Consider the following 12618-nt stretch of genomic DNA (forward strand, 5'->3'; position numbering starts at 1 on the left):
TAGGAGTTTAATTTTTGGGCTCCATGACAAATTTTCTCTGATTTCAATGGTAAATAAAACTTTAAAAGATGTGTTAGATTCAACACCAATATGAATATAATTATTGAAAAAATGCTTGACCATATGTTTGAACATAATTTTGTAATGCCTTTTGATCATAATTTGTAATGCTTAGTTTTCTCATATTTCAAAAATATGTTATACATTTGTCACTTATATTTAATTGAATATTTATATATTTAAGTGAATTTGGATTAAAATTAAAAGGAATTACATTAATGTAAAATGTAATCAAATTATTGTTGTTTCATTAATCATGCACTACTGTAACTCTTCCATAGAGGATACCAACGGTGTAGTTGTGTCCACCAATACTAAAACACTGTGCGGCAGTAGATATATATTGCTTACTTCGATATTGTAGCCTTTTTCGCGTTGCTCCTTAGATGCATACAAACTAAAAATTCATTGTTTTCATATGATTTAACACTAGATATACCAGCGATTGAGGTATACCTATTTATACCAAACCAGTCAAAATGACTGTTCTTAAAAAGGAAATGTTTAATGGGGTTTCCAGTCTTTATTTACTTTTAAATATATACAGTATACATACATAAGTATGTATATACAGTAATATAAACTTTATAAAATTAATTCTTTAGTTATAACTAGAAAAGTCATGATATTAGGAAAAAAAATATTACACGTAGTAGGAATTTTAAAATGAAATACCGAAAATAGTTATTTTGACTGGTCTGGTATATCTACTGTTAATCATATTATCATTTTCGAAATTACAGTACTCACGACAAAAGGTCCACGGGTTTCAAAAGTAGCTCAGATTTATAAATCGAGGCAAGGAAATTTGTAAAAGCCACAGTGCTGTTGTTGATATCAGAATTGGTACAGTTTTGGTTATGTCCTTGCAACTATCAAGCACCTTATATATAAATAGGTCTCAATTAAATTCACATTAAAATACTGACCTTATTAATGTTACTTTCTCCAAAGCCCGGTATACCATTTCTTGTGCCCCAAAAAGTTATAAAATTATCCTTAGAGGTAACTATTGTACCTTGATCATTGCATTTGCAATTCTATTAAAAAAACCACAAACTTACTTGAAAATAAAATAGAGCCATTGTATTTACTATAATTGTACGGTGTGCAATGAATTTCACCAATGTTGGCTCCTCAACACTATTGGTATGTCCTACTCCCAGTTGTCCTTCTGAGTTGCGGCCCATTGTGTAGACTCTACCGTTTTCCGTTAATAAAATGGTATGGACTGAAGAAAAGCTCGCCGTAAGGATTTTATGGGGCAGTTCTAGTTTTTTCTAATTAATTTTTCAAAATATTAATGTATGTTAAACTAAGGTATGTATATACTACAAGTTTATACAGTACAGTAGCTTACTAAAGTGCAATATTACGAAATTCTTTCACCGGTGAATACCCTTTTATTTAAAAACGAATCAGCATATTATTACAATACGAAGCATTACAGGACCGTATTAATTATTCATTCGAGACAATTTACAAATTTTAGATAGACTGCACTTTTGTAAGGCACTGTCTGTAACTTCCGACTATCTGGAAGAAACATACGAATGCTGTTATGTTGCTTTTTTTAAACCCCAACTTCCTGTATTTGTTGCAGCCACAGGCATACAAGTCTCCGTTTTTAAAAAGAACTGCCGAAATATTTGGACCGCAAAATATTTTCTCAGCCTTTCCATTCATATGTGGCAGTAGAACTTTTTGTGGAGTTTTTCTTAAAAAATTAGTTAAATACCAATAAATTTACTTCAACACACAGTATATATGTACTACATATGTATGCTTTATAAACGTACTGCTGTGTTTGAAATTTACCCAACCCAAGAGCACCATGCGCGCTGGTACCCCAAACGTAGATCGAACCATCGGCGCTCAAAGCAAGCACATGTTCAGTTCCGGCCGCTATTTTCTCTATTTGTATATCTTGTAGCTTTATTACACTTTTTGGAGTATGATATATTTTGTTTTCGACATGTCCCAACGAGTATTTTGAATTATCGCCACAACTGAGAACAGTACCCGATTGTGTTAAGAGAATACTGAAGCCATCGCCAACGCATGCGCTATAGAAGATACATATTTGTGCATAAGTATATACATATGTAAGTATGGGAGAATTTGAACAATCTTGTTAGAATCATATCTTAATCTTATCTTTGGCATATTCATTTCTAAGGATATCCAAGAACTACAAATTCGTAAGAGCGTCCATTTTATTTGCCGATTTTACTAAATAACACATTTTTATAAAAAGCCAAAGCAAAACAAAGAATTAAATAATTGAATAGAATACATCTAGTACACTTACGGCTAGGTTAAGGCAAAAAAACCTAGCTTAATCCTGATTTGGCCAAAAAAAGAAAAGTGGACCCAGAGATTTAAGTAACCTAAACTCATTAGAATGAGGATTGATCCATGACGGGAAACCGCTGATGATTGGAGCTTGATGGGTATTCACAAGCATTTCGAGACATGATAGTGAATCCCTATACATATACTTAGAATGGTGCCTTCACGATCATGGTATGACTCGAGTGTATTAACTATTATGACAGTTAGCAGGCTCAAAACACAGAAAATATAATATTTAAAAAAATGAAAACTGCGTAAAGACATTACTACGAGACCTTTTACCGTTTGGTTTCTAAAATCGAGTTTCCCCATTATTAACATGTTTTAATTTCAATGAATGAATTTACCTTATAATATGGTGGCTCCGAATGCTTTCCATTCTACTGGGATAATGTTTCCAACCTTCAAGCGATGATGAACCGAGTTGGCCGTGTATGCCCTCCCCCCACGCATAAACCGAACCATCTTACATGAAAATATTTAATTAAAATTGTGAAACATATTCTCTTCAAAAATATTTATTGACAGCACAAGTAGATTTTTACTTTTTAATTGAAACTTGTCCTATATATGACAATCACTTACCATCATTAACAACCACAAAATGTGAGTCACTAGCAGCCACTGAGCGTATGCGAGCTTTGGGAGGTAACTGTATAGGATTCATGCCGAAGCTGTTGCCAAATGCCTTCAATTGGTATAATACTGACCTAATTAAAATACAAAACCATACACTTAACTAATTCTCGTAGAGAAGTTATTTAGTATTTTCTTTTATTTACTGACCGTTTAAAAATTATTTCATTCGGTATGGCAGTTTCCGCATTCATTACTTCCCTTTCGGTGCGGCCGGTTGGGAACTCTGTCAATGCTTGCTTAGAATTCCCTGCCTCCCCACAAAAACTGAGCTCTACACTCTCTTTAGCTAATTGTACTTCAGAAGTGATATTTGAAATGGGATTCATTGCAAGTATGTCATCATTATAAGAATATCTGATGAAACAAATATTTATACAGCACGCAATGTACATATGCGCAGTGGAAATGTGTTGCCGCTTACCCTTTATTTTTTCCCAAATTTCTAAATATAAGCGGAATCCAATACTCCAAAATCTCAGAGGCATTTGGACGAAGTGAAGCATCCACCTACAATGTTATGGTTGCAAGGCAGACATTGAAAAGAGTGTTACATTTACCTATGTGTGTATGTATATAAATTTGGAAACTTGCTTGCAAAAGATTGCCTAGGAGACTGCGTAAGCCCGAAGAATAGCCCGGGGGTATAGTAGTATAATTACCCTAAAAAATGAATGCAGCTATATGTATACATATATGTATGTACAGAGCAATTGCAAATATCATGTTTAAGAATAATTTTTTATAGAAGTAGAATTTTAGAATTTTCATCACAAACTTACCGCCATTATTTTGGACACCAATTGCGAAAGATTTGAGGCCGCAAAACTTTTCTTTAGGCAACACATTTCACCAAGTATACAACCTAATGCCCATATATCGCTCTTATGGTCATACTCCTTACCCTCGCACTAAACAGGGCTTAATTTTATTTAATTTAATAAATAATAATTAATGACTTGGACTTACCATCTCCGGGCTGAAGTAATATGGCGTTCCTAACACGGTTTGTGCCAACACTTTTGTATTCATTATTTTTGATATGCCAAAGTCTCCGATCTTTACAATTCCTCGTTTGTTCAAAAACACATTTGCAGTTTTCAAATCTCTACAAAAAGATATTATATGTACATACATATGTATGTATGTATATAAAATTTGAACATTGAATGAAAACTTGCATACTGCAAGGTGACTCTAAAGTAAATCCCTGTTACCTATTTTATGTCATTTTGTTCTGATGTTGTTCTTAGAGTTATCAGCATAATACAATATTTCTTTGTTTTACGAGTAAATTGAGCATATAAACTCTAATTCTTTCAGATTGGCAGAAAGCACCAAGATCTAGGAACCATGCAACCTGTTTCGAGCCCTTAGCAGACAGTCTGAAATTTTTTTATTTAAATTAACTACGCTTACGTCAATCAATACGTGTATGGAATCTGGGTAACAAGTATGGGATCGATATATTCAATTTAAAGTTAGCCGGATCGACAAACAACAGTATTAACATTTTAGGATCTTTAAAATTTATAGTATAGCACTACTGGTTAAATATATGGTGGCTTATTATATAACTATTCTCGGACTTAAATATTTTTATCTTATTCCGCTGACATAAGTATCTGTACTATCTAGTTTCTGAGATCCACCAGTATAAATTGTCTTATATTGGTTATAGCGATTTTTAAATATATTAAAACCTAACATGCCTATTCCTGGTGTATTTAACCGTTCGTAAAAGTATCGAGTTAGAAATATCAAATTTTTGGAACTTTTGATTTATCGCCAATAATTTTTCATATACATATATCTTTTTAATATTTTTAACAAATTTAACAGTACAAAAATTTAGTTTTAAGTATGAAAATACGTGTATGCATGTATAGTATATTTTACAAGATCTTACCGATGTAAAATATTTTCAGAATGCATATAATTTATGGCGCTTGAAATCTGCTCGAAAACTGCAACGATATACCTTTCAGAAAAGTAATCTTTCATCAGACGGTCCGCTATAACTTGAGCCAGGGTGCCCCCATCAGCGTATTCCATTTCAATTAGCAGGGTGTTGTCTCTAATGAAGCTACCCAAATAACTGAAAAAAATTCCGTAAATTATATTTATTTCGTTTTCATAACAAAAATAACAGAGTTGAGAGAGAAGCCGCAGAGTTTTATCTTTAGAGGCCTTATCAATATGTTTACCAATACTGAAGAATATATAATATAAGAAGAAGAACAAAAAACCTAACATCCTGAAATGTTATGAGTTCCAACAGCTTTTTTTCCACTTGTGTGGAATTGGTTACTTATATGTATATGCAGATGCGTTGCAGTTTTTAGTATTAAATTTAGTTTAGGTTGAGAGACGAATATAATATAGTAATTTTCAAGTAAAAATTTCGGGCATTACTTGTGACTCCTTTCATAAAATTATGTAAACATATAAATTTAAGTTTTAGCAGCTTCCAATAATCGTTTTTCAAAATATTTCTTATTCTCAATTCTCTCTAAGTTCTCGCATAACTCGCGCCTTATGTCTGTAAATTGGTCTTGACATCAGAGTATTAGAATTTTGAGAAGAAATTATAAATTATTGTTTCATACCACTCTTCAGAGCTTCTAGCATAATGCCATTTCGCAAAATTTTCACACTTCGGACGACCTAAACCAGCTGCTCTCTATGCACTCAAATGATGATCAAACAATAATGTCGCATAATCGATTAGGTAAGTGCACAACATAGGATTAACAGAAAGATCCTTGTCGAATTCATAAAATCCTATATTGTATGTATTTATGTAATTTTCATTAAGAATTTAAGCAAATGCTCAACCCAAAGTTTGTTTGGTGGATTTAATGTGCATTTATACAAGAGCATATGTACGTACACTTACAAACGTTACGTTAAATACCTAATTATATTCGGATGGTGGAGTTTAGAGAAGACTTCAACTTCGTTCATAGCCAAGTCTCTTTCGGATGGCGTCAGCTCTGCTAAATTTATTTGTTTGAAAACAATATGATGATTATCAAATTTGCGTCGATATAATATCGCCACTCCAAACGAGCCTAAAAAATATTGAAAAGAGTAAAACACCTTGTCTAAGTACCGAACATGTATTAAAGGTGGTAACTGATAGAAAATAGATATGTTACCTTGTCCGACCACCTTAATTTTTTCATAATTGCTCAGTCTAATCCGATTTATACTTGAAGAATCAAGTGCCTTGGGCATGAGACCGGTTATCGGTGTATTACAAATTTGTGTTCCTCCGTTTTTATTTAAAGTTTCATCTCTCAATAATGGTGATACCGAAGATGAGGAGTTCGATATGGTGAAGATTTTTTGCGGCGTGACTCCATTAAATGTAGCCCGCTGTTTTGACCTTGATGCAAATGCATTCATGGAAGAATTACTTGATGCTGAGGAATCTGATATACGCCCATTAAAAATCGGCAAAGAACTGGCCTTAGCTTTAATTTTTTTCATTTTTATGTGCAATCCGAAGCTTGTATGTACATGTCCATCCACCGCTACCTGGACTGGTTTTTGGATGACGACCCACCAATACTTGAGGGACACTGGTCAGAGAAATTGTTGTGGTCAATTTTGTTGCCTAGCAATGGCATCTGTTATACAACTTCGGAGCAACATTTGTCAAAATCGCAATTCGCCTTTAATAATATCTATATGTTCATATATTGTGTATATTAATTTGGATCTACGTACAAATAATAAGTATCCTTAGTCGTAGGGCTTGTGAATGCATGCTTAGTATACACATACATAAATGCAGTGAAAAAGCGGCTTTCATACATACTTCCTCATCTCATTCAACACCCACTTAATCGTAAACAAATGTACACTTGATGATATTTACCTCGTGAATATTTTAGTTAATGGCTTTTATTTTGTTGTTATTGAAATTATTTTTATTGTGGATTGTAAATTTTTTAAAAATAAATCTTAAGTTTACTTCAAGTCGACTAGTAAAATTTTACTTAACTAATGCACCAAATCGCTTTACGTTGTATTTCATGGATTGTTTAAACGTGGTCATGAATTATGTCCTTTAGAAACAATGATTTCCTATATGTATGTATGTAGTAGACTCTGAGCTGTAAACATAATTTAAGACGTACTAACTCATATACATACGTATGTGGCACACTTCAAGCAGACATAGTCAGTAGTAATACGAACTGTGATATACATAATATTATATATACATATATACATATATGTATATGTATGTACTTACTCTATCGTAGTTCACATTATAAAATTCATATAGGTTGAGAACATACATACATGTACACTTCATTAGTAAGTTTCTCCAAGCAGTTAAGCTTGGTTATTCAGTTTTGATACTGTACACTATGGGGTAATTGACTACGCTGCTATTGGAAACGGAATCTTCGCAAAGACAGGCATTAACAGATCATTGCCTTCCGCAGCATAATTTTAAATTTACACATCGCTTCTATATATAAAAATACAGCTTATTATTATATACATATCATCGTCATCACCTAAAATGCAATACAACGTATAATCAAAAAATAAGAAATTGAGTTTTTTTATTGATTAAGTTTCACTACATCATATTACATACATATATGTATGTACGAGTATGTACAGATATAACCAAGTTTTAACCAAAACTGAAATTTTATTTCAATACGAGTAGTTTCGATTCGTTCTTTCGTTCGATTTTCCTTCACCTGTAAACTTATGAAAAGTAATGTTACGTTAGTTTGCATTTTAGGTAACATTATTAAAATGGGGATTTCCACATAATCAAAAATAAAAACGCGTCTAACTGTCTGTAATCTTCATTAGGTGGTCTCAATTATATATTCCTTTAATATATAGAAGGAATGATTAATTTTAACTACTTAACTATAAATCACGTATTAAATTAAGATATTGTAGTATATAGTTTTGCTCATGAATCTACAATGCATATGTAGGTGCTTTTTTTTTGTTAGTTTGCTGAATATATTTTACTACCGAAGATGTTAAAGATTTATGTTATATCCAATTTAAAGTTGTCAGCTCGAATAAAATTAATTCTTACTTAACACTTGCTTTACCTTAATTTATTAGGCGCAATATGAAGTACTCGCTCGCTAACGACTGTATGCTATTTGGCTTTATGCAATTTACATACATATGCATGTATAAAACATATGATATTAGTTCTAAAATGTGCATATGTACATATACATATATATTGTATTATAAAACTTTGAAATAAATTATAACTTTTTACTTTTAATTCCGATTGCATTACTACAGCGGCCATAAACTATCATGTTATATATGTATGTATGTAGCTGTAATGTGAAACTGCGTCATTAACAACCATATTCCCACTCAGGAAAATTGTAATTTGCCTATTATCTGTAGGCAGGTTCAAGTTGTTTTGCTTTTATACCGCATCTCAGTGCTAGCCACATTTGGCCAAGTGTCCCGATAATATTTACGATAGCATGTCTGTATGTATGTATGTATGTAAGTATGCATGGAAGTACATATTCCACTACAGCACTCTATTGGACGTATGTTTCCTTACGAGTATGTGGAATATTTCTGTTCGGCTTAGCAGGAACAACGATTACCTTCGGAGAGACTGGCCAAACTAAAGGTACCTAGCCCGTTAGAGCCAGGAGATTTTTTGTCCTGGCTTTTATCGTCGTTGTCAAAGTTATCCCCCTAAAAATATAGCAAAATTAATATTTTAGGAATACTTTGAGTTCATTTCAAGTAAAATTCTACCCGACGTTCACGTTGCTCTCTGATCTTTCGTGCCAGTGCTAGAAAAGCCTCCTCAATATTAATGTTGCATTTACAGGATACTTCAAAGAATGGCATATCAAAATTTTCAGCAATCTAGTATTTTATTTATAATTTGACAATATTAAACCAATGGAAATATACACACGTTTTAAGTATTAGTTGAAAATATTGTACAAAAAATTTTATTTTCGACTTACTTTTTCACCCCTTTCTTTGTCGACCGCCCGTTGAGTAGCAGAACTTTCACATTTATTGCCCACTAAGACTTTGACAACATCCGGTGACGCATTCTATTCCAATTAACGGATACAAAAATTATTCGTTAGTAGATTTTGTATTTAAATTTACTTCAGCATGTTCTTATACTAATTGTATATCCTTATTAAGAACACATTCTAAGATCATAGCGAGCCGCATATTCAAGTTTCCATTGCCCTTACTGTATTACATTTGAGACTATTTTTACATTAGCATCGCAAGAATACAATTTTGAGAGAAAGTTGTCATCCATACATAATAAGAATATCAATTTATAACACTTTCTCCGAATTCCCTCACATTTTTATTTCACAACAAGATAATTATCACCTAAAATTATTGTAATCTAATATGATGTAAATATGTAAGTATGTATGCACATACATACTTTAAATAGTTCAAAAATTGCTTGTCATCTAGCTACTTGCTTTTAGACTGAAAATGAAACCAGGTCCGCCTCGTCTACTTCATATTAAACTAGAGTTATTATGGATTATAAATGGATGTTTCAATAATGTACTTTCGTATAACCATTACATCAATTTCCAAACAATTGCATGGGACAATAAGTGAGATATCTCATAGACTGAAAACTGAATACACCCTTATATACATATTTAACAGATTTATTTCCGTCTTCCCGATTACATATTACATGGTATATCAAATATCTTTATTTGCCTAATTTCTTTTACTGAGGACATTGGTTTTATAATGCTCGTAATGGCAGACGTGCGAATGCCAATTTAAACAATATGACCCACTTACACCTATTTATGAAAACTTCGTACCTTTTTCTAAAAATTAATAAAAATTATACCCGCGTTGTCCGTTGTCCTCTTGGGCCAACAAATCTTTGATTATTTTATGAGTAATATAGTGCAATAAGCAGCTCAACAGTTTTGTCCATTAAACATATGCATATATATGTATGTATGTACTATATATGTGTAATTGTGCACACATGTATGAGCATTTATGGTCGTATAATTAACAAGTCAAACCTCTTGAATATTTCGAAGCCAATATGATAAGTTGTTGTAGCTCTCCAAATTGGTCACATCATACATCAGTAGGATACCCATTGCTCCGCGATAATAGGCCGTAGTTAATGTTCGAAACCTTTCTTGTCCAGCTGTGTCCCAAATTTGTAACTTTATCGGCACACCATCCAAATTGATTAATTTCTGCTTGAAATCGATGCCTAGTGCAAATATTTAGAGAGAATGTTAATAGTTAAACAAAAAACGAAATCATCCTTTCCTCATATCATGCAGTGAACGAAATGTTTTCCACACACAATAGACAAACATATCCAACACTGAAAAGTGCTATCCATTTGTATTACAAGTACTAAAGCACTTTTCACAATTTCAGAGCACTCCGATAAAAGATATTTCGACACTTTTTAACATATTTAAAAACTTGTGTGCGTATGTATACATATATAGACGCACTGGATAGCTCCAACTGTTTTCCTTTTTTTATCGCACACTCTTTTGTACAAAGACCAAGAAAAGCAGTCTAAGTACATACATATGTATATATGTATGTACATAATTTTTTGGATAATTTTGTCAATTAATGCAAACTCTGAGATATTGAGATTTCCAAAAAACTGCATATTCAAACCATTACTACTAAATTACCTATAGTGGAGATGTATGTGTCGTAGTATTTCTCGTCGCAGTATCTATGGACAATACACGTTTTACCCACATTAGAATCACCTAGCACTAGAACTTTATACGTCGCCACAAAGTCCAAAGCCATCTCGATTTTCGGTTTCAATGACTTTCCAGATTAATTAATTAATACTTGTCTATAAGTTGCTTGCTTTACAATACGAAACGGCTCAAAACGTCGTTGACGATTTTACTTGCAAACGTACTTTATTTATATATGTATGTATGTATGTACATATATGATATTATAATATTGCTTTATTGGATATGGACAACGCAATGAATTATATTTTGCTTCCTTTTGCCTTAGTATTATTCGTATCTTCGCGATTTAGAATTTTTTGGAGAATTTTATTGTTGGAAACTTCAGTGTAAAGTATGAATCAGCATCATCAAAACGAACTTATAAATGGTTCCACGAAAAATCAATACAATCTTGACGTATGAAAACAAGTCAAACGCAGACCAACTCCTAACCAACAGTTTGCTTGTGGAGTATTTGTGGAACGTGACAGACTTGTTCGATATCAACGCCTGCGTTTTGTCAAGCATTCGGTTGAAGGGTTGTTATGCACATCTACGGGGTTGAAGATTGGTTGATTATTTGTTTACGATTTCTTTCCAACACAGATGTAGCGGTGAAGGGAATTTGTTATTCGCAAAACAGCTGGAAACATTCGTAGATTGCGAAAGCAAATGTACATCCATATGAATGTCCATATATGTATGTATGTATGTATACACACCTATGCGAGAAGGTACTAGTAAGCGTTATTTTATTCAGTGTGATATAATTTTAATGAAATAGTCTCGCGATGTGTATGTAATTATATTATTAAGAACTTTATATGTTTGTAGAATAATAATATGTAAAGCAAAATCATTTGCAACAGCCGTAGCGAGTAAGAGACACGACAAAATCTGTATTAATTGTCATATTATTATACTTATCTTATATATAAAAATTGCGTGTCACGTTGTTTGTCCGCGATGAATCCTAAACTACTAAATCGATTTTAGTAGAATTTAGCACACTGGGTCCAGTTCGAACCAACTTGGAAGATAGGACAGTGAAAGCGGACATCTCCATTAACCATGCACATTGTTGATGTTTATTAAATACAATAAACATATCACACAGAGGCACAGAGATACTTATCTATCCAACGCAAATCATACCATGTCAGATGACATGTACCGTGATTATTCTATTACCGTGGACAGTTACAATTTCACTTCAGAATTAAAGTTAAGTTTAACGGTTTTAACTAACCAGCTCTTTATTTGAAAAACTGAAACTAGTGAAAAAATATACATATACTGTACGCCAATACTTTTTAGGTAATTATTTTCATTGTGCAAAATGTCAACAATACGATTTATGGGCTATATGGCGTATGAGTAACTTTTTCATAATCGCTTTAAATGTACAATAACTAACTATTAATGGATTGATGACGATCGTGTTTCTTAAAGTGTTCGAATATTGTACCGTTTTTTATTTAGAAATAATAATAACAGTTTGCAAAAGTCGGCTAACAGACAACGCTTAAAACGTGCACGGTTATTTTAAAATGTTTTCAGTTAATATTGAATAATATAGTTGCAGATAGCTTCAATTTGGGCATTAAATAAAATATGGAACATGCTGTCTATTAGTGATGTCATTTTGTTTATAAAGATGTTGTTTTAGTTTGACGATTCGCTAATTCGAAATAAAGTAGAACACACGCATATACATATGTATGTATACAAATATTAGCATATTATATAAGATAAATGTACGTATGTACATACTTATGTAGTTGTATATGTT

The 12618-nt window shown here is 32.4% G+C and overlaps 2 protein-coding genes across 7 annotated transcripts; both read right to left on the reverse strand.

Annotated features, from left to right (window-relative positions):
- Positions 1 to 71: 71 nt before the first annotated feature.
- Positions 72 to 7590, reverse strand: LOC120766760 (serine/threonine-protein kinase Nek8). Of its 6 annotated transcripts, none has more exons than XM_040092438.1 (16): positions 6213 to 7590; positions 5969 to 6125; positions 4961 to 5149; positions 4021 to 4159; positions 3834 to 3962; positions 3646 to 3714; positions 3476 to 3561; positions 3202 to 3408; positions 3001 to 3125; positions 2763 to 2880; positions 1860 to 2126; positions 1612 to 1777; positions 1155 to 1340; positions 990 to 1100; positions 811 to 932; positions 72 to 457 (listed from the first exon to the last, which is right to left on the reverse strand). In XM_040092438.1, exons 1-16 carry the CDS (start codon positions 6544 to 6546, stop codon positions 322 to 324), a joined length of 2541 nt encoding a protein of 846 aa, XP_039948372.1. In that variant the 5' UTR covers positions 6547 to 7590; the 3' UTR covers positions 72 to 321. The 6 variants fall into 6 exon arrangements, 5 of the variants coding, with proteins under 5 accessions (XP_039948372.1, XP_039948380.1, XP_039948409.1 ...); XM_040092446.1 differs by having other exon boundaries at positions 990 to 1058; positions 1125 to 1340; XM_040092475.1 differs by lacking the exon at positions 6213 to 7590 and adding an exon at positions 5661 to 5835 and having other exon boundaries at positions 4961 to 5593; positions 5969 to 6036.
- A 30-nt stretch (positions 7591 to 7620) lies between these two features.
- LOC120766802 (ras-related protein Rab-8A) lies at positions 7621 to 12027 on the reverse strand. Its single transcript, XM_040092509.1, has 5 exons — positions 10767 to 12027; positions 10122 to 10321; positions 9057 to 9149; positions 8839 to 8952; positions 7621 to 8775 (listed from the first exon to the last, which is right to left on the reverse strand). The coding sequence occupies exons 1-5, from the start codon at positions 10888 to 10890 to the stop codon at positions 8662 to 8664; spliced, it is 645 nt and encodes a 214-aa protein (XP_039948443.1). The 5' UTR covers positions 10891 to 12027; the 3' UTR covers positions 7621 to 8661.
- Positions 12028 to 12618: the final 591 nt, after the last annotated feature.

The sequence above is a fragment of the Bactrocera tryoni genome, chromosome 1 (assembly GCF_016617805.1).
Source record: "Bactrocera tryoni isolate S06 chromosome 1, CSIRO_BtryS06_freeze2, whole genome shotgun sequence".
Classification (NCBI taxonomy): domain Eukaryota; kingdom Metazoa; phylum Arthropoda; class Insecta; order Diptera; family Tephritidae; genus Bactrocera; species Bactrocera tryoni.